We start from the raw sequence: 22,801 nt of genomic DNA, 5'->3' as shown, positions 1-22,801 counted from the left end.
TATATATATACAATTTTTTGAAAAATATTTATATTTAATTATCTTATCGTTGATTAAATTGTTTGCGTCGCTATTGAAAGGTAGAATTGCTTTTATATATTTAGCAGAGCTACAACAAGAGAATTTAAAAGTAAATCGATTTTTTTCTAGCTTTATTGTGTGTTCTGGTCATTATATCGTCGATGTTCTTTACGTCGACAGGTGTATGGGGGCGATGCCTAGGTGGTCGCCCACCACGCAAACCGCATATTAAGACATATGTTACATGTGCATGCCGTATTTCCAGTCATTGGCGTGACAGCATCGGCACCGAGTGACCGTCGCGACTCGCATCGAGGGACTTTTTAAAAATCTCGATCCAACTTTATGATTTACAACGGTTTTTGACGGACTTTTAATCCCGGAAGATATTGTTTATACCAGTGCCACTCGACGCGTAGTTTCGAACGCAAAATGAATCATCGTGATAATTATCGAGAAACGATGTAACGCGACGATTCAAGAGTGACGCGGTTCGATTGCGGTTGGCCAAATGATCGATCAACCGGATCGAGCGTAGATCGCAATGCATCGCGTTCAAGTTTGAAATATTTACATCGCAAGACTGGTGTAAAAGTAATATTCCATCCACTACTGGAGTAACATTCCAATTATGAATAATTCGTCAAAACGACCGGCAAAAACGTCACAAAAGATTCAGCAAAATCACAAGAGAACAAACGAGAGACAATAGTACTGTGAAATAAATACAGCGAGGGATCAGTCGGCGAACAAAATTTCTTGTTGACAACTAAGATTTTGAAGTGAGAACTCAGAAACACAGTTGAAAAGAAAAAATTGGATTTTTATATAAAATTAGCATTGTTTGTATCAGATTTGGTCGTATACATAATGGAAAAAAAATAATAATGCTTGACACGTCGCTGGATCGACTCTCATCCGGTGTTTGATGACAAATACATAGAGCGAGAATGGTACGAGCAACTCGCACGTCGAAGGTGAGGCGGTTATTTACATTATCATAATTTTTACTAAGATGAGACGCTATAAAAATGCAAATGTGAAGTTATAAAATGGATTTTTAATAATTTCTTATCGCTCGCTTTTCAAACTGCGCTATTAGAACCTGTTCTTTTGTATATTTTATACGATACACATCAGTAGCGATATTTCGAATTGTTGTGAATTCGTTATAATTTTATAATCCCTTTCTGATCAAATACGAAAAATTAAAATTGTAAAAATAGTAATATAATGTAAAAATAGGCTAAAACCTCGATATTTGACGCGAAAACGAGTCGACAACGAATTCATTATCTGCAGCACGGAACAAAGTTTGCATTCACGATAGAAACCGTATGGAAATAAACGCACTAAAGTTTATATTCACGACAGAAACCTTATGAAAGTGAATGCATTAAAATTATTATAATAGCTATTATATAAAATCACCAATTTATCAAAGCAGAGTATTATCGAGAATATGTTCTTTGTTCATTTTTCAGCAGGGGAGAGAGATAGAATAACAAACTTATAAATAAAACGCTTTTTACGTTAACGCACATTTTAATGATTGATGTGGAATATTTTATTAATATTTTATTATAGCATAATTAAAATAATCATAAAGGAAATGTGTCTTTGCATGCATGTTATATTTATACGTTACGTTTACAATATCAATGAAATATATATAATATATAAGAAATAAAATTACAAGCTGCAAAGAGGCGATAAGGTCTTTAGCACTCTGCGCACGAATATAGTAGATGTAAATTTATATCCACTAAAATATGGTCCACTGTAAAGCTACAGAAGGCTATCTTTATCCATATCCTCCTCTGAAGACAATTTTGCTGGTACTCGTGCGACTATTTATGATAAAACCACGATAGATTGATAGTTAAAAATTGCACTGGATTGAAACAAATAAGCAAACAAATATGATCACAAATGAATATCGATAAAGAAGCGTCATTTATTTAATAATTTTATATAAAAAGATTATTTTATACAAAAATTTTTATAAAAGATCTAAAAAAATTAAAAATGTTAATAAACTCCTGTTCATTGATATTTATCTGTGCTCGTTCGCTTGGTCCAAATCCAGCTTCATATCTTGGACGAAATCGGTCCAAGAGCCTCAACTGTTACGCCGGTTGCCGGCTTAGGATGCCGATACCAAAGGCAATCACCATTTTTGGTTCGCCGCGTGGCGCGAAAATGAAAAATAGAGAGAGAGAGAGAAAGAAGAACGCGATTTCGATCGACGATTTCGAGAGGCGTCGCGACGCGCGATGTCCGTCGCGATGAGTCTATCCGGGATGTATTTCAATCTGCTTTTCTCGCGCGATGCAACGACGTGCGTTAATACGTACGTGGCATCGTACAGAGATATATAACGTTCGTTCGTTCGTGGCTGCGCCGTGCTATTATTAGTCCTCGGTCATCGGAGAGGAACCTCAGCGTGCGCGAGCAAAGAGGCGACGACGACGACGACGACGACGACGCACGCACGTACGACGCGGAAAAGTCGCGCCTCTCGCCCGTGAAAGAGAACTCGCCGCCGGGAAATTCATCTCCGTGTTGCACGTGCGTGCCGGAAGTTTCCGTTCCCGTGTGTGTATGTTCGGTGATCCGTGCGCGACAACAAGGATTTCCGCAGCATCCGCTCCGTTGTGAACCTTGGCAAGGATGATTCTCGCACGCTTTTCACTGTGAGTGCCTCCCCCTCCGTTCCCTTGACGCTTTTTGTCTGAAAGATCGAGACACGCATAGTTTCAATCATTTTTTAATATTTTATGTATACATATATATATGTGGGAGAGGACGTGCATCTTGCTTCGAGTGTCGCTTTTCGATTGTCGACGAATAAACGCGTAGAAAGATTGTTACGAAGATTAATTAAAGTTAAGTGTGTAGTTCAACTCATCTTCTCTGTCTCTTTCTAATTCCGTGTTTAGAACAGACAGAGACAATCAATTGAGAACTCTGACTAATGTTAGAGAACGGCTAGCGCGTGATCAATTTCGAAATATGTATGTAGCATCGAAATCTGAACTCATCGAAATTACATCGGTTCCAACATCTATTTTCTATTCATCGTGCGGTATGCTTCACTTTGAATGGCATTCTGTACTTATGACATTTCTCGGCATTTTCAATTGTCAACAAATGTCACGCGCGGGACAATAATAACGAATTGCGTACGATATATATTATATCTCCTCTAATTTTTCATTTGGATTATATAAAATTACTTTATTTTGTTCTTTCTAAGAAAAGAGATACAAGCAATTTTTCAAAAATTTATAGATATTGAATAATTGAACAAAGTTGATATAAAAATGCACCTCTTGTAATGACTGATTCGCGAAATCAAACAATATAGTAATCTGCGCGGATAGAAAAATTCACATGACTTGAGAAATAGCATATAATGACGCGGATTTTAATCACAATTAAAAAAGGAGAGAAAAAATTTTATAAAAATATAAATTTCTAATATATCTCTCATTTCGAAATTGTAAAAATTGGCTTTATATTACGATCGTAGAATTCTTTCCGTTTTCTTCAATTTATCTTAATTTATTTATCTATTGCGAAAAACTCGTATCTATATGAAAGGTAATTGAAATGGAATGTGGAATAAAAAACTTGGATGAAATATGTTTTATTTTGAGGTATGAAAAAGATGATGCACGAAACAGAGTGAGTGGCAGAGTAATTTAATATTACACCAACTATTACATTTTTTGTCACATTTCCAATTAACGTTCTTTATAACACGAAACTGTCCATGAGAATAGATTGGTGCGTGTATTAAACTCTCACGTACTTAATGCCGTGTCCATGATGTGTATCGTTTATGACATCCCGCGTGCTTCGCGACTTGTTATCATAACGAGTCTCTGCACATTAGCCAATGCGCTCATTGCATTTATTTTAATATGTTACAACGAGAAAATGTTCTTATATGCGCTTTTTGCGGTGGATATGTTCTGTTATATACATACAATGAATAATGCACATGCAATGTTTACAAATGTGAAAGGTGAATGCCAAGATTTCGCTAGATTAGAAGTATTATTTTGAAACTTTGGATTTTGTAATCAAGGATTTAGACTTGCCAATACACGATGAAGATATTGTTGACTAAATCGAAAAGAAAATCGAAAAGCATTCTCTGTTTATATAAAAGGAAAAATATTATTTGATATTAGAATGTTCTGCCATATAAAGTTGATCTCGAAAAATCTTGAAAACGATATATTTAAGAATTACATATACGTTTCTACAATATTGTAATTCTCAATGATTTCTAAAAAAAATCTATTCTTTAGAAATAATTTTGTTATTGAAGAGTCAGTTAAATCGTAAAAGCATGCTGTAATTATATTATATATATTGAGAAATAAAATACAATACATCGTACACTTAAAAACATTGCATTATTATTCGATTTTGGCAAGATAATAATTCGTTATTTTAAAGTTTAAAATATGATAAAATAAAATATCTATTATAAATTATTATTATTAATCAAAATGAGACAACACTCCCACTAGCATTCCTACTTTCTTACGTTTTGGGTGAATCATCTTTCCCACGTTTTATATTTGCATAAGTGGCAACCGAGTCTGAAAAGTTAATATTAGCCTTCAATGATATAAACGACGCAATTATTTTCAATTATCGTCCCGTTGCAGTGCGGTTCTGCAGCGGAAGAAAAATTTTTTTCGTTCTCAGGCACATACACACTACTGTTTCGAAGATAGACATTAGTTTTTTTTTTTTTTATACGATGCGTGTTCTCTGTTCTCTTTAGATGAGGGATGCGGTTCCGCAAAAAGGAAGTACTAACGTAGCTACTCCCAAGTCCAAACCGTCCCTAGAAATATATCGACCCCCAGGTTCGTACTTTCTCGCTTTAGGTGTCAAACGCGCGTATCGTAAATATTAATGTCATTGCACATGAACGTCATTGTTTGATTTCATGGTCGCCTTTAGGTGGGAGAGCGGAAGGAACCACGGCAAACGTCACTAATCTCCGTTTAAACGTGCATGCCAAGGAATTCACTATGAAGCAGAACGATTCACATTTCTCTAAGTGAGTGTGAACTCCAATGAACTATATTTAAGAAGCTGTTGCCGTGTGAAATTTTTGTTTAACGAACCACGACGTTTTTCCAAAGCCGTTCAAATTTTTTAGCAGCCTACATTTAGGAAATAAAATAAAATACCAGCATGCTAGAATTTTTTGCCTTGATGTATTATAAATTTTTAATTAAATTTGTGTTGCTATGAATTGCTTTGATACATTGTTAAGTTATAATAATCTTTAACCCTGGAATAATCACAATTTCTTTAATTAGTCATGTAACAATTAATAGCAACAAATTCAAAATTTTGATCAAGTTTAAATTGATATTAATGAAATAAATGAAATAAATAAAAGAATAATTCAAAGTTTTTAGTCAGTTAATTTTTTACCGTTTTATTGTCAAATTATTAGTAATACTATTAACAGTAATATATTAATTTGTGTATATGAAATATTTTGTGTGGATAAATTGATTGATTGGACGAGAGCCCAAAGCTTACAAAATTTTAGATAGAATTCTGGATTTGGATTGATCTTGTAAATAATATGAATGAACAGGTCTCGAATTAACGCATCCGAGCGCTCCACGTATTACCTACAGCACAGCAAGTCGAGTGGTAATGTTCACCGATACCTCTATGCCCAGCAACAGCTGCAGCATCCTCTGCAGCAACAACATCAACTCTCACCTCGTCATTCTCAGAGTAGCCATCACTCGACAACGAATTCCACATTACGTCAGTCTCATTCTTTGGACACGTCCGCGTCCAGCGGAAACATTTTACATGTAAGTAAAATGCAACGAAACTTCGAAATACAAACTGTATATACCAGGAAAACTGGAAATATACTGGAAAACTTTAATGTAAAATCATCGGGGTTGATATCATTATTATCAATGTTCCTGAAATATTTTCGAATATAGATTATAAAATTAACCGAAACATTTTTTTTTTTTTATTAGGCTGTAAATAGAGTACACTTCAACATAGATCAAAATGAAGTCAAGACGAATTCCGCAAAACCAGGCAAGCTTACTAAATCGCACACCTTTGTGTCCACCTATGGTCTGAAGCGTCCCAAGAGCTTGAATTCGGACATACTAGCTGTCAAGGCATTCAACATCGCGGATGCTTCCGAACTCGGAAAGTTTCCTTTGCCCGTTCAAGATATACTCCTGCGAGCGATAGAAGGTAATAGAATCTGTGTATGTGTCTATTATTGTTGGAATATATTAAGTTAAAAAGAGAGACTTAAATAGACTAGTGTTTCAATCTCGGATGGTACATATTATAAACTTTATTTATAACATGATTTAAGAATATGAATTAGTATTAAAAATAAGCAAATATATGAATTGATGAGTATGTAGAACTTTTAATATTAAAAAAGTGTTACTCAGCAGTTAGTAATAATTGATAATTTTCTTGACAGATCCAAATCTTCTAAACGCGAGAACATTGATGGAATTAGTACGGCATATTCTGGAAAGAGTAGTGGGAAGTCGCAAATATGCCGAACCAGCAGCTAAAGTTTGCATCACAATTATAGAGGTCATTATATATCTTTTTATTCTTCTTCTTTTTTTTTTATAGAAAAATCATTGATAGATGAATATTCGTTTGACTATCAATGTTTTCCTTTTCACAAACGTATACAAGAAATAAAAATAAGGGAAAATAATATCTGAAAAATTAGATTTTTGATTCAATTTTTAATAACAGAAATAAATATTATTAAAAAAAGTATGGTCATTTACGATAAATATTACTGTGATTCGTATTTTTATTTTATTTTATTTTATTTTCTATTTTATTTTATTTTATTTTCTATTTTATTTTATATGTGTAAGAAAATTACAAACAGTTTTATTCTCTCTCTTTCAATTAATAATAATAACTTAAAGTACGTTTCACATGTGTGCATTGTACAGAAAGAAACGAAGGAAACTTTTTTGGAATCCTTGCTAAATATGTGTCAGCAGTGGTATCAGGATCGCGCTAGATTACTATACGACAATACGACCTGTTATCGATACTCGGCCTTTATGACGTTTCTCAACGAGATGTATTGCCAGGTATGATTAATCGCACAACTCTCCGAGTAATAAAAGAAAGCGGATCAGGCCTCTCGATCTAACGTAATCATTTAATTCCGCGCTTTTGTTTCAATAATTCATATTTGTAAATCTGTTTATGTTTTTTCTTATCGTTTTTACCGCATGTTACGACAGCGGTAAGCATGCTTAATCGTGCTCGTATACACGTGCGTAATCGCGTAATTGCAGCTAAAGCGGCGGCAGCTACAGCTGAAGACGCAACAGGAGGGCGTTCCTCCCGGACGCGTGCTCCTCACGCTGCTTTGGAAATGTTGCCAGGATTGTTTGCAACCGCCCGTCATCAACTCGCTCGCCGAGGTAAGGTTTCGAAATTAATCGGCTAATGTCATTCAATGTATAACTTGATATTTCTCATTCATTGTATTTCTCAATCATTGATATTTCTTGATATTTCTTCATTTTTTAATTTCAAAGAAATTTGAATTTTGATCTTTTAATCATTTTTAAAATTTTTATCCATAGCAATTAATCTGGCTGAGTTAGAATTTATTATGACTCGATTCTTGGATCGATACAAAATTCATTATGACTTAGTCTTTCATTCAGTTACAGGCTTCAGTGGAAGCATGAAGTAAGTTTATAATTATAATCAACAAATGAAAAAAACTTATAAAATTAAAAACTTATTTTATTTTTACATTGAATTTTTTAGCTCTCTTGAATCTTTAATTTTTTCAAGAAAATTATTACACAATGGGAGATTAATTTATATCTTCAACTACACTTGTGTGTAGACGAATTCCCTGTTTATCATCCTCACGTGCATCGGCAAGGACCTGGCCACGGAGCTGCCGGCGCAGCTGCAGCAGCTGCTCGGCGGTGTTCGCGACGCCTTCCTAGCGGAAGAGACGATTCTGCCACCGGTCAAGCGGACGCTCCTGCAGCTGATCGAACTCCACGCCGCGCATTGGCAGCTACCGGCCCCGGCGGTGGTTTACTACTACCCTTCGAACTCGAACTCCAAGTGACCGCTACTCGAGTATGCTCGCGGTCTCTCCGTCCGTTTACTCGGATTAAACGCGAGTGGATATGCACGAAAGTACGCGGATGTGTGGTACATTACTTTGTTATTTCTACACTGGATCGAAATGTTGTTTTTTTAACAAAAATCGCGCCGAGCACAGGCGGAGTTTTATTTTACTTTTCGATACGATAAAAAAATGCACGAACGAAAGGACGATGTCGATTTACGTCATTTTCTCTTTTTCGAAGAATCGCGAATAGTTTGCGATGATCTCCTTCTGCGAAACGAAAATTTTTGTTCGATGATACTGTTTGCAGACGATGGTGCGAATAAACAAGTTCTTTTGCATAGATAAATTAAAGAATAAATTGTGATAATTAATTTTCAAGGATGAATAATGCGATCGAGAAGGGATTCGGCGAAAAACATGTTATAATGTATTCAACTGATATCCCATATCGTAAATCAGCGAGGAATCGAGCGTTTATCGCAGGAGAGAAGGGTGAAAGACCTCGCGTCTCTGAAACGAAGAAGCGACTGCGTCAATAAACTCGTTTGATTTTTTTTTATTGCGATTCTTTCTGCCGATTAGTGCCAAGGGCAATAAAAGAGATCGACCAGTAGACGCGATTTCTCTGCGGATTGTGTCATAATGCTTCTATCGGGCCGCACTTTTTGTCTCTCTGGCAACACCATCGCTGCGAATCTTTCCAAATCCGGATAAGTAGATTCATGTCTAATTAAGACACGTATAAACCATTACAAAGATCAGGGAACCGAAATACAAGTCTACAATTTCGATATAAGAAAGAACGAGAGCTCGCTTGCGCGTGCAATAGCTTAATTACGGTACTTAATTACGGATAGTAATTATTCGAGATGATGCAATCGTCTAGAAATCATAAATACATTCTAATCATTTCAAGCGCGTTTGAGATGGTAGATTTTTTAAAAATTTCTGTATAGTTTGGATATGATATTCAATGAAATCAGATAAATCAATGTTCATTTTGTATCAATATATTGATGCAAATTATACAACAAACTACCTTGCAAGATCAATTACATATGTAACGTATGTATCAATATCCCCTACCTTTTCCGACCGTACTCATTTGTCGGCTCATAAAAGAAGAATGCGTAAGAAGTCGCATCGTTGACACGGATTTTTCTTGTCATTTCCACTCGAGACGAGAACGACCGCGTCTAAAAAGGAAGAAGTCATTAAAGAGAACGCTGAGATTATATACACGAACGCGCCTCGTGCCGTCCCATCTCTAACGTGCGCATCGGCACGGTGGTCTTCTGCCTATCCGACGACCTTGGAACGACCAGCGGGAACTCGAGAGAGGTTTCGCCTTGGGTAATCGGTGCCGCGGACTTCGAAAACTAGGCCTGCGCCCGCAATGACGTCGCGCCGCATCGCGCACGTCTTGGTATGTGTGTATGTGTACCTTGTACACGGCGTACCAAGAGCAGTGGTTTTTCATCCGATACATGAAACTGCAACACATCTTAGTATTCTCCTTAAATGTCATTCCCACGAACCAGTCAATTAAAGAGGCACCCGGATTTAAAACCTATCCTTCTAAATATAATCCTCGGCTAATTTCGACAGTTTATGGGAGTTGGCTATCTTTTTTGAATAAAAAAGAGATTCGCTTGTAATCGCGATAATTCTAATTAAAATCAAATTTGATTTTTAAATCGATTATCATTTTCTCTTTTTCGAAGAATCGCGAATAGTTTGCGATGATCTCCTTCTGCGAAACGAAAATTTTTGTTCGATGATACTGTTTGCAGACGATGGTGCGAATAAACAAGTTCTTTTGCATAGATAAATTAAAGAATAAATTGTGATAATTAATTTTCAAGGATGAATAATTCGGCGAAAAACATGTTATAATGTATTCAACTGATATCCCATATCGTAAATCAGCGAGGAATCGAGCGTTTATCGCAGGAGAGAAGGGTGAAAGACCTCGCGTCTCTGAAACGAAGAAGCGACTGCGTCAATAAACTCGTTTGATTTTTTTTTATTGCGATTCTTTCTGCCGATTAGTGCCAAGGGCAATAAAAGAGATCGACCAGTAGACGCGATTTCTCTGCGGATTGTGTCATAATGCTTCTATCGGGCCGCACTTTTTGTCTCTCTGGCAACACCATCGCTGCGAATCTTTCCAAATCCGGATAAGTAGATTCATGTCTAATTAAGACACGTATAAACCATTACAAAGATCAGGGAACCGAAATACAAGTCTACAATTTCGATATAAGAAAGAACGAGAGCTCGCTTGCGCGTGCAATAGCTTAATTACGGTACTTAATTACGGATAGTAATTATTCGAGATGATGCAATCGTCTAGAAATCATAAATACATTCTAATCATTTCAAGCGCGTTTGAGATGGTAGATTTTTTAAAAATTTCTGTATAGTTTGGATATGATATTCAATGAAATCAGATAAATCAATGTTCATTTTGTATCAATATATTGATGCAAATTATACAACAAACTACCTTGCAAGATCAATTACATATGTAACGTATGTATCAATATCCCCTACCTTTTCCGACCGTACTCATTTGTCGGCTCATAAAAGAAGAATGCGTAAGAAGTCGCATCGTTGACACGGATTTTTCTTGTCATTTCCACTCGAGACGAGAACGACCGCGTCTAAAAAGGAAGAAGTCATTAAAGAGAACGCTGAGATTATATACACGAACGCGCCTCGTGCCGTCCCATCTCTAACGTGCGCATCGGCACGGTGGTCTTCTGCCTATCCGACGACCTTGGAACGACCAGCGGGAACTCGAGAGAGGTTTCGCCTTGGGTAATCGGTGCCGCGGACTTCGAAAACTAGGCCTGCGCCCGCAATGACGTCGCGCCGCATCGCGCACGTCTTGGTATGTGTGTATGTGTACCTTGTACACGGCGTACCAAGAGCAGTGGTTTTTCATCCGATACATGAAACTGCAACACATCTTAGTATTCTCCTTAAATGTCATTCCCACGAACCAGTCAATTAAAGAGGCACCCGGATTTAAAACCTATCCTTCTAAAGATAATCCTCGGCTAATTTCGACAGTTTATGGGAGTTGGCTTTTTTTGAATAAAAAAAAGAGATTCGCTTGTAATCGCGATAATTCTAATTAAAATCAAATTTGATTTTTAAATCGATTAACAAAAGATATAAAAAGTTGTATTTCTCTCGGATATTCGTCGGTGGATGCTCCGTCTATTCTTTTCTATCTTTTCGCAAAAAAAAGAAAAAAAAAATGATTGAAGAACACTGACGTAGAGGCCGACGACGTCGTAGCGGAGGAGACGTCGAGAGGGAGAGGTATGGAGGAGGAGAAGGCAGACGGAGGTAGCGCGCGGTAACGAAACAAATAGGCCGGCGACTTTCACCAAGCCGCGACCAAGAGCGACTGTGTGGTGGCGGAGGCGCGGATCGGCTCACACAGTCGGAACCACAGTCGGAGAGGCAACCAACTGTTCTTGGGGCCCCCCGAGCGAATCGTTGATCGATCCATCGCGTCCTCTATCCGGTGCTCCTTCGCGGTGAGAGATTCCGCGGTTCGTTTCTTCGGCGGGTCTACCTTAAAATAGCTCGCGTGGGCGTCGATCTTGTTTAGAGGGACGCGCGAGATATACCTACTGGATACGCGAGCTTTCGTCCTGCGTTCGCACGTGATCGCTACATCTGGAGCGGCCGAAAGATCAGTTCACGGTGACGTTAATATCTTGGATTTCGACCAGGTGGTGCCGACACGACCCGCGCGCTACTCGCCCCCCATCCTCCGAATATCGCTTTCAGAGAGCAATCCGAGATTTCGTATGACAGCGGTCAGTGCACTCTCATCTTGTTGATGGACGGTACCAGCGAAATGTGTCTTCGAGAACGTCGTTGAGACGCGAAAAGGGGCGCGAAAAAGGAGAGGAAGAAATAGAAGCTACGTGGCAGAGAAATGCGTAGGGGGCGTAGATCCTAGGGCGAGATCAAGTGACACTTGACGATGACGAGACGACGACGGTCGTCGCCTCTCTGCGCGATCATTTGGGCACTTTGGATCGTGTCACCTGGTAGAACCGGTAGGTCTAATCTGTCGCTCCCACAGCTGACGTGCGCGACCATAAGTCTCGCGGTTCTTAAAATGAGAGGACCGTTGAGGTTTAATCGAAATATAAAAGGCTGCCAGAGTGGGGCGAATTGACATTTTACAATTTTTCGTTCCGCTCGATAATGTCTATCGTGTTTTTAATAGACTAATATTATAAAAAGATAAATTATATGATTTAATTTAATATATTAAATAACGAGCGCAATAATTTAGTAATAAACGGCAAAATTAATTTAATAATAGCATTAATAATTTCGTGAGATATCGTTTTTTCGATTCACACTTCGTAACATTCGTATTCGGGTGAAGGACAAAAATTAGAGAGCAAACTAAATTGCGAAAGATAGATACTTTTGCGGTGTTCAACTCGTGTTACATTTTTTATTCTTCTTCAATTATGTACATCTGCGCGCTTATATCGTCAAGTATTTTCATTATCTCTAATTGTATTTTGCAAAGTAGATTCGCGTTATGTTCCTTTAACAGTTACAGAATCGAGAAGCCGGATGTATTTTATATCCTGACCTTTTATACCCTCTATTTACGGATGGTCGTTAACTTTTTTACGGTCAAACGTGAAGCACCGAAATCGATTGTCTGTTAGATAACGATATTGCAAAACTTAAATTTCAACGATTGCAACGAATTTACCTACTTACATAAAGAATGCTATTTTAGATGCGGGGCATAGCTATGCGGACAATAAACAGAGGTACGATGGATTTTACAACAATCTGGCCCATCCTGATTGGGGAGCAATCGGCAAGTACTCGAAATTGTAAATTGAAATTCAAATATCTGCACTGTTTTGTCAAGATTGTCGTTTTTCAATAAAATCCACGGAAATATCTTATTTTTTATTAAATAAATTAGCCAACGCGCAAAGGCATTTTACTCGAATTTTTCTTTACTTAATTTTATATCAACATTATCAAAACTTTTTTTTTACCTTTGTTTTCAATTTTAATACTCGACATTCTGACGGAGAACGCGATGAGTTTTCTCTTACCTTGATTCCAACGAAACTACATATATAACCACGAGTTACGTTATAGAAGTTATTATGCGTGTATGCATAATTAAAACACTACACTTCGTAGATTTTACATCGAGCATTACAAAGTTTAAATGAGAAAGATTATCGAGATTGATTAATTACCGTATAAAACCGTTATAAAACGTACAAAGATGCGTACGTATGCCTTGAGAAGAGACGAGAAAGCGACAATCCTGTGTGCACAGCGAAGATAATTCGCCATGGAAAGTTATCCTAATACACGCATACGACTCACCATAGACAGCAGGCTAATCCGAAAAGTCCCGGCGGCGTATTCCGATGGCGTGTACGCGATGGCTGGCCAGGACAGGCCATCCCCTCGGAAGCTCAGCGATCTGTTCATGCAAGGTGACGATGGTCTGCCGTCTGTGAAAAATCGGACCGCATTATTCGCTTTTTTCGGTGAGAATAATTACAAATAATAATATGTTTATTATCTAGTAGAAGAATACACACAAGGTATAAGTGACCACGAACAGGCCTTGAATATAAATGACTTTTCTATTTTTTGTCAGTAGGGATAGAGTACTAGAGAAAATAAATTCTTAATTGAAATCTAGTTAAGATATCTAGAACTACTTTTTTTTTTCTTTTTAGTAATTTGCTTTTTCGATTTGTTTGTTTCAACGAGTAGCTTAAATATCTGTTGTATAATATGATAATACATATTTATATCTACATAATTTTTATATATACATAATTACTTAAACATGATTATCTCTATGAAATTTATACCTATAATACTTAGAATTGTCCTTCGTTCTTAATAAGAAAATTGTTATAATTTTTAACGGAATCAAATCATGAGAGATAGCCTTCAGATAATCAGTCTGCAACATATAATATAGGAAGTATCGCCAATATAGGATTAATTTAAAATTCTCGTAATTACGTATAATAGATTGTTATTAATTATATCATAATTATACAGGCAATTATTTAAACGTAATTCCATCTACAATATACTCTTGTTATGTGCTATTTGCACATCGTAATATATTTCACACATAATTCTACATCTATCCAAAGACATACCCCTGGAAGCACAGTTAATTACCGCGTTTGTTAGAGCTATTTTATAGTTCGTTGCGAATGATAAACTAATTTAATCAAATTAATTTAAATTGTCCTGATCCATTCAAATAAAACCACGCTAAAGTCGAAATTACCGAATTCAAATTTCACGGCGCGCTTGCCGGAACTTTTGCGTCATTCTCGAAGTGCTAAATCTTTTTCAGGACAGCTGGTCACGTCGGAGATAATCATGGCCAGCGAAAGTGGTTGCCCCATAGAATTTCATCGAATCGACGTGGATAAATGTGATCCGGTTTTCGACAAGGAGTGCCAAGGTAACAAGTACATTCCATTCCTCCGAGCGGATTACGACCGTCAAACCGGGCGCAGCCCCAATAGTCCAAGGGAACAGGTAATTCCCAGTTGTCTCGGGTCAATTTTACCGAGAATAATTCTATGAGTTTACTTCCGGGAGACCCTCAACTTTGTTCGACTTTCACCCATGACTATAATGATACATACCAAATATGTCTTTAAATTATTACTGTACAACGTTTAGTCACGTTTGTGTGTATTCACAATTACGAGTTTACGGTTTTTCTTTTGCTTGAAATGTAATCACCTTTGCTTCCGTTTACGTCGAAGCGCGTTATATCGAAAGCGCTTATACGCGGCGTCGATTCATCGAAACAGAGTCGTGAGAAGTAGCTCTGAATACGTGAGGTTGCAGATAAATAAAGTGACGAGCTGGATCGACGGTAGCTTCGTCTATTCGAGCAGCGAGGCGTGGGCGAACACGATGCGGGCATTCAAGAATGGCAGTCTTCTTATGGAACAGACAAGGCAATTTCCCGTCAGGAACACCATGCGCGCACCTCTCTTCAATCACGCGGTACCGCATGTCATGCGAATGCTCAGCCCAGAGCGTCTATATCGTAAGCGAAGATTTACGTATATTAATGTTTAAAAGTAGATTTATTTATTTAATTTTATTAATTTTGATTTTCTTAGTAATTATTTGATTGATTAGGAGACTATTTGATTGATTTGGGGACAACATTTTCTTAATAAAAATTCAAACGCCACATAGCTTTATTTATTTTTTCAAGCATCTGGATTAATTCAAGATTAAGAGACAATAACAATTTTTAGTAAAAAGAGATTCTGCTGAAATACGCTTTTATATAGTCTATTAATAATCTTAATTTGCGAAAAGCCTTGAATTATATTGTTATTGTTATTCAGATATTCTTGTATTTTTTCTCGACTTAATTGTGTGAAAAAAGAAATCGAATTTGTATGATAATACAAATCTTATCGATTACTCGATTTGTTACTGAACAGTAGTTAAACATCTTTCCCTGTAAATTGTTGGCAAGAAATCCGCCCCAGTTTGAATCGTCCGATACTTAAATAAATTTTTTTTTCTTCTCGCTCTCTGATTAAATTAATATCATTATTAATTATAGAGAACATCATTACATCTTTTTGCATTGCCTTATAATTATTACGTTCACCGTTCGGGTTCGTGCTCACTATTATAATGTGTTTTAACTTTCCCTCAGCCATTAATTTTCTGATTCTTGCGAAAGTGCTTAACAATTAATTGTGTTGCGCAGTGCTCGGAGATCCAAGAACAAATCAGCACCCACCGCTATTGGCTCTGGGAATCTTACTCTATCGGTATCACAATGTCATAGCTACTCGCGTGCGGAGAGAGCATCCCGATATGTCCGACGAAGAGATCTTTCAAAGAGCACGTCGGATAGTCATCGGGACAATTCAGGTAGATAATAGCTTATTTTTAGCTTCGTCTCGAAAATGCACATAGGGAGAAAATTATTTCTATTAATCATGAAAAAAATTACGCCTGTAAAAATGAAACAAGTTTTATATAATTGAAGATGTGTAATCAATGAGAGCTTTCGAATATACGATATGTACATAAATCTCTCTATATTGTATTGTGTTTTGAGAATCGCGGCGTCAAATTTACATAATTAAGTTTCGCGCTTACGTAAGACTTATTTCTCGCATGTGAAGTTTTTCGACCTTCTTGCAGAACATAATTCTTTACGAATATCTTCCGGCATTGCTAAATGAGGATTTGCCATCATATGGCGGTTATAAACCAGATCTACATCCGGGTATTAGTCACATATTCCAAAGTGCCGCTTTTCGCTTTGGTCATACTCTTATACCGCCGGGGATATATCGGCGAGATGAAAAATGCGAATATAGAAAGACCAATACAGGCCAACCAGCTATTAGATTATGTTCTACATGGTGGGACTCGAATGTGAGTTACATATTTATAATAATAGACTCACTGCATTGTTATTATCTCACATCATATCTTTTGAAAAGAAATCACTTTAGATAAATAGATTCTTTGATACATATATATTTTATGTTTGATAATCATTAATCATTTTCAATTAGACTTGGATTCTCAACACTGTTAAAAAAATTAAAATAATTTATAAGATCTTGAGACAAAATTGAGATTAAATCTAATTGTAAGTTTATTTATCGAACTATTTAACGTTAAATTTTTTAAGAAATTATAGCAATGAACAACTTTTCTTAAAATTTTCTTGATAATGTTCTGCTGAAAAATAGTCAATTTTAAATTTATTGAAGTTTCCATCATATTACAAAATACGTTTCAAGTTTTGGGGAACACCTTGTATAATCTAATCATTACATTAAATTCTTATGAACCTTATGGTCACATTAAGACATAGATGCTTTTCACAGCAAGTTTTAGCTAACAGCACGATCGAGGAGCTGATCATGGGTATGGCGTCGCAGCTGGCGGAGAAAGAGGATAACCTTCTCAGTACCGACATCCGGAATAATTTGTTCGGTCCCATGGAATTCTCGCGCAGGGACCTCGGGGCCCTGAACATTATGCGGGGTCGTGACAATGGTCTTCCGGACTACAATACAGCTAGGGCGCGTTTCAAGTTGGCCAGACGGAAAACGTGGAACGAGATCAATCCCGAATTATTCAACAAAAATCCGTCGCTGTTGCGCACCCTCGTCGAGATTTACTCGAACAATCTCAACAACGTCGACGTCTACGTCGGCGGGATGCTCGAATCCAAGGACGGACCTGGCGAACTCTTCACCGCGGTTATAAAGGAGCAATTCCTCCGCTTGCGGGATTCCGATCGGTTCTGGTTTGAGAACGAGGAAAATGGGTGAGCGAGTCAGTTTCTCTTAGCGATGAAATCAGTCGTGTTAATTTTCTCTCCCTGACGCATCTTCTTGCTCATTAGCATCTTTACGAAGAACGAGATACAGGAGATCCGTCGTATCACGCTTTGGGATGTAATCACAAACGCGACCGACATACCATCCGATGCCATACAGAAACGAATATTCGTTTGGCAGGATGGTGATCCGTGTCCTCAACCTTTTCAATTGAATTCGACGATGCTCGAGCCCTGTGTTCCCCTACAGCGTTATGACTATTTTGAGGTAATTAAATTTAAAAAAAAATATGCATGTAAAAATCAATTTCATCTGTTCTTTCTCATAATAATAATTCTAAAAGAGAGACAAAAACAGAGCTATTTTTTTATTTAAAAAAATCATAAATGTGGACACAAATATATTTTTAATATATTAGATTTTTGAATAAAAGAAGAATATTTTACGTAAATTTGGGGGAAAAATTCATAGGGTAGCGAACTCGTTTACATCTACGCTTGCGTATTCCTTGGCTTCGTCCCGATTCTTTGCGCCGGTGCCGGATATGGGTTGGTGAAGCTGCAAAACAGACGTCGACGAAGATTGAAGATACTTCAAGAGGCGATTCAAAAGCGAAGTGACGGTCGGATCTGTGTCGATAAGATGATTGTACGTGAGTGGCTGCACGCGAACCATCGCCGTCTCGTGAAGGTGAAATTTGGACCGGAAGCGGCATTGCACATCGTCGATCGGAAAGGGGAGAAACTGCGCACGTTCGACTTCAGCGGCGTTAACACTATAACTATGGAGGAATCACAGGTATTCTTTAAATTTTTTTCAAATACATTTAATTTTAATAGAATTTTAATTTGAGATATAATTATATATAATATTGAATATATAATATTGAAAATTAAGATGGTATAGAGAAAAAGATATGTCTAGAATAAATTTTAACTAAGGAAAAAATTATTCCAAAGTATCCATAGAGATACAATTTTATTGACAAATATTTATGCATATCAATTACACAATTTTGAAATGATGTAACAATTAAAAATCGCACAGATATAGTTGCGTGTTATTAAATACTCGCAAATTACATCGCAACTTTTCTACGCTTTATTAAATAATAGCTGACTGTTTAACGTCACACGGTTAATTATTAATCGCGGTTTCAGGAGAGCGAAACCGGACATCGTAAAGCTCTAGTGCTGTTGCGTATACCACGCGATTACGACCTTGTCCTTGAACTCGATTCGCTGGCTTCGCGTAGAAAGTTCATTGCGAAATTGGAGGCGTTTCTGGCGTCGCAAAAAAAGCATTTCACACTCACGCCAATCGCGCGAGATATCATGCTGGCAAAAGCGGAAACCAAGGAGCGCCGACAAAAGAAGCTCGAACAGGTTTGTGTCTTTCTCTCCATTTATGAATAAATTAAAACACGAATTAATAAAAAAAATTCTTTTTATAAATGAAAAGCAATAAGTTTTTTAATTGAAATAATGGAAAAAGAGAAACACAAATGCGCGTGATATTATGTACAAAAGATATAATGTTAAAAAATATTTTAAAATATTATAAAATATTTAAAATATAAATATAAATATTTTTAGTTCTTTAGAGAAGCCTATGCTTTGACTTTCGGTTTACGCCCTGGCGAACGAAGACGACGATCTGAAGACAGTGATACCGGAGAAGTGGTCACGGTGATGCGCACGTCGCTTTCCAAGAGTGAATTTGCAAGTGCCCTGGGCATGCGACCCGACGCGGTCTTTGTCAAAAAAATGTTCAACATTGTCGACAAAGATGGCGATGGCCGGATTTCCTTCCAGGTATAATCAAGTCGTTCGTTTAATGGACTGCTTTTTCACATCTTCGTCTTTATAAGTTTTTTATCTTTGTCAGATTACCATCGAAATTTAAATTCCAGGAATTCCTGGACACGGTCTTGCTGTTTTCGCGCGGCAAAACTGAGGATAAGCTGCGCATTATTTTCGACATGTGCGATAAGGACAGCAACGGCGTAATCGATAAGGAGGAACTGTCGGAGATGTTAAGATCGCTAGTGGAAATAGCGCGCACCACGAGCCTCTCGGATGATCACGTTACGGAATTGATCGACGGCATGTTCCAGGTGCGTCTCCCTTATCTTCACTATGCTACAGATCCCCAGATGTTTTAAAATACCTATCGTCTATAGATCACGCGATAGTTCTGTTAATCAAATTTTTCATTCATCAGGATGCCGGACTCGAGAGGAAGGATTATCTCACGTATAATGACTTCAAGTTGATGATGAAGGAATACAAGGGAGACTTTGTCGCGATCGGTCTCGATTGCAAGGGCGCCAAGCAGAATTTTCTCGACACTTCGACAAACGTTGCCCGCATGACCAGCTTTCACATCGATCAACTTCCGCTGGAAGATTCGAAGAGCTGGACGCGTAAGCAGTGGGACGCTATATCGACTTTTCTCGAGGAGAATAGACAGAATATATTCTACCTCTTCGTGTTTTACGTGGTCACCGTAGCTCTCTTCATCGAGAGATTTATTCGTGAGTATTTAATCGGATCCAAACAAGAAAGACGAAAAATATCTAAATCGCACATTAACTTAGATATCTATAAGACATCTTTTATATATTTACCAATTGCCTGTAAAGGATTTTTTTATCGTCGTAAAATTTCACGCAGATTACTCATTCATGGCGGAACATACGGATTTGAGACATATTATGGGCGTAGGAATCGCTATAACGAGAGGATCAGCGGCCGCTCTATCTTTTTGCTACAGTCTCTTGCTGCTGACCATGTCGCGTAATCTGTTGACGAAGCTGAAGGAATTTTCGATCCAGCAGTACATTCCACTAGACTCGCACATACAATTCCACAAAATCGCAGCGTGCACGGCACTTTTTTTCTCCGTGTTGCACACGGTTGGTCACATAGTCAATTTTTATCACGTTTCTACGCAGCCGATAGCGCATCTTCGCTGTCTTACTAGCGAGATCAGCTTTCCCAGCGACGCACGGCCTACCATCTCCTTCTGGCTATTCAGAACAGTGACCGGTGAGTGCTTTGTCAAAAGAATTTATTTGCCATCGTTTGAAAGTTAATGAACGAATGTCTTATTCCGCTCTTTGTCATGCAGGTTTAAGCGGTATTCTTCTCTTCGTCGTTATGACGATCATTTTTGTCTTCGCACATCCGACCATACGACAGAAAGCCTACAAATTCTTTTGGTCGACACACAGTCTCTATGTGGTCCTGTACGCATTGTGCCTGATCCACGGCTTGGCCCGTTTAACGGGCGCGCCGCGATTCTGGATATTCTTCGTCGGTCCGGCGATTATTTACGCACTAGATAAAGTAATTTTTCTTATTCACATTTTTTTCAAAAGTAGAAGGGAGCAAGAATAAAGATGAAAAGAGAGAAAAAACAACTTTCAATTTTTTGCACTTGTGTATGCAGCACACTCGTGATGTAACAAATAATTATGAAAATCTATTATAATAATTAAGCATGCATCAGCTGATGTAATGGATCTTGTATATTACCTATTATTTTATGCACGCTTAAAATACATATATCTAAAGTGGCTCAATATCTCTTTATCATTAATGCGATAAAAACAACGCAACGCAGAATTTACAGAATTGCCATTTGCATTTTAGGTCGTGAGCCTGCGAACTAAATTCATGGCCCTGGATATCATCGAGACGGAATTATTACCCTCGGACGTAATAAAGATCAAGTTTTATAGGCCTCCGAACTTGAAATACTTGTCGGGACAATGGGTGCGTCTCGCCTGCACCGCCTTCAGATCCAACGAGTTTCATTCTTTTACGCTGACCTCGGCGCCGCACGAGAATTTTCTGTCGTGCCACATAAAAGCACAGGGACCGTGGACATGGAAACTCCGGAATTATTTCGATCCCTGCAATTATAATCCGGAGGACGAATATCCGAAAGTTCGTATTGAGGGCCCGTTTGGCGGCGGGAATCAAGATTGGTACAAGTTCGAGGTCGCGGTGATGGTGGGGGGAGGGATCGGGGTCACCCCTTACGCCTCGATGCTCAACGATCTCGTATTTGGAACGTCGACTAACAGATATTCGGGTGTCGCGTGTAAGAAGGTGAGCGTGAAAAGTCAAAAGATATCTCTTCACAAAAATAAATGAATTAAAAAGAATCATATACTGCAAGTAAATTCAGACTCATTTGAGAATTTTTTGTTGTATTTAAGAAAATTATTTACATCGAGATATATATCGTTAATATATATCGAAATATCAGGAAAATTTCACGATAAAGTTGATGCAATAATGGTTTTGTGGAAAAATTTGTTTTTCTACTTAAATGAAAAAAACATATTTTTTATTAATTTATTAGACAATATAATCGCGATTTTTTTTTTATTTCACAGGTCTATTTTCTATGGATTTGCCCGTCACACAAACATTTCGAGTGGTTTATCGACGTTCTCAGAGATGTTGAGAGAAAAGATGTTACAGACGTGCTTGAAATCCATATATTCATTACGCAATTCTTCCACAAGTTTGATTTGCGTACTACTATGCTGGTAAAATAAAATAAAATAATTTTAATATTCTTGTACGATATACAATATGCAAAAATCGAAAAAAAAGATTTTCTACTATTTTTAATTACTCGTGTATTAATTACATTCTATTTCACATATGTAGTACATATGTGAGAATCATTTTCAGAGGCTATCGAAGAAGAGTATATTTACCGGACTGAAGGCCATAAATCACTTCGGTCGGCCGGACATGACATCCTTCCTGAAATTTGTTCAGAAGAAACACAGCTACGTGCGTCCACTATATTAATATTAAAAATATATATATATTAGTTCGAAAGTATATTTGACATACGAAATGAATAATTATTGATTTACAGGTTAGCAAAATAGGAGTATTTAGCTGTGGACCACGTCCTCTGACGAAAAGTGTCATGTCGGCCTGCGACGAAGTCAACAAAACTCGGCGCTTGCCGTACTTCATTCATCACTTTGAAAACTTTGGCTAGTCAAGGTATATCTCCGCTCCCCGTTCGCGTGAAATATTGGACTGTCCATATACTTAGACAATATTTCAACGCGAATCTTGACATTTTATTTTACAATATGTACATATTTATGCGCTGCTTTTTATTATTTATGAATTATTACGCGAGTAATATTACATTTCTTATT

General features: G+C 37.4%; 2 protein-coding genes across 3 annotated transcripts; both read left to right on the top strand.

The window, feature by feature from the left end:
* Window positions 1–252: 252 nt before the first annotated feature.
* Window positions 253–9,243, top strand: LOC115243505 (MIF4G domain-containing protein). 2 transcript variants are annotated; one of them, XM_029820580.1, is made up of 10 exons: window positions 253–803; window positions 875–998; window positions 4,829–4,913; window positions 5,011–5,110; window positions 5,663–5,891; window positions 6,069–6,297; window positions 6,539–6,657; window positions 7,038–7,181; window positions 7,392–7,520; window positions 7,958–9,243. In XM_029820580.1, exons 2-10 carry the CDS (start codon window positions 972–974, stop codon window positions 8,189–8,191), a joined length of 1,296 nt encoding a protein of 431 aa, XP_029676440.1. In that variant the 5' UTR covers window positions 253–803; window positions 875–971; the 3' UTR covers window positions 8,192–9,243. The 2 variants fall into 2 exon arrangements, with proteins under 2 accessions (XP_029676440.1, XP_029676441.1); XM_029820581.1 differs by lacking the exons at window positions 253–803; window positions 875–998 and adding an exon at window positions 2,325–2,717.
* A 2,479-nt stretch (window positions 9,244–11,722) lies between these two features.
* On the top strand, window positions 11,723–22,792 carry LOC115243603 (dual oxidase). The gene is made up of 20 exons (XM_029820731.1): window positions 11,723–12,282; window positions 12,990–13,073; window positions 13,609–13,770; window positions 14,607–14,794; window positions 15,113–15,317; window positions 16,002–16,168; window positions 16,445–16,681; window positions 17,143–17,588; window positions 17,667–17,868; window positions 18,073–18,399; window positions 18,762–18,986; window positions 19,197–19,415; window positions 19,514–19,717; window positions 19,825–20,137; window positions 20,277–20,651; window positions 20,734–20,951; window positions 21,258–21,719; window positions 22,010–22,165; window positions 22,290–22,418; window positions 22,507–22,792. The coding sequence occupies exons 1-20, from the start codon at window positions 12,207–12,209 to the stop codon at window positions 22,633–22,635; spliced, it is 4,524 nt and encodes a 1,507-aa protein (XP_029676591.1). The 5' UTR covers window positions 11,723–12,206; the 3' UTR covers window positions 22,636–22,792.
* The last annotated feature ends 9 nt before the right edge of the window (window positions 22,793–22,801 follow it).

Source organism: Formica exsecta, unplaced genomic scaffold (assembly GCF_003651465.1).
Source record: "Formica exsecta isolate Colony F162 unplaced genomic scaffold, ASM365146v1 scaffold72, whole genome shotgun sequence".
NCBI classification, from domain to species: domain Eukaryota; kingdom Metazoa; phylum Arthropoda; class Insecta; order Hymenoptera; family Formicidae; genus Formica; species Formica exsecta.
The sequence above is the reverse complement of the archived record's forward strand: the minus strand, read 5'-3'. Positions and strand labels throughout refer to the sequence as shown.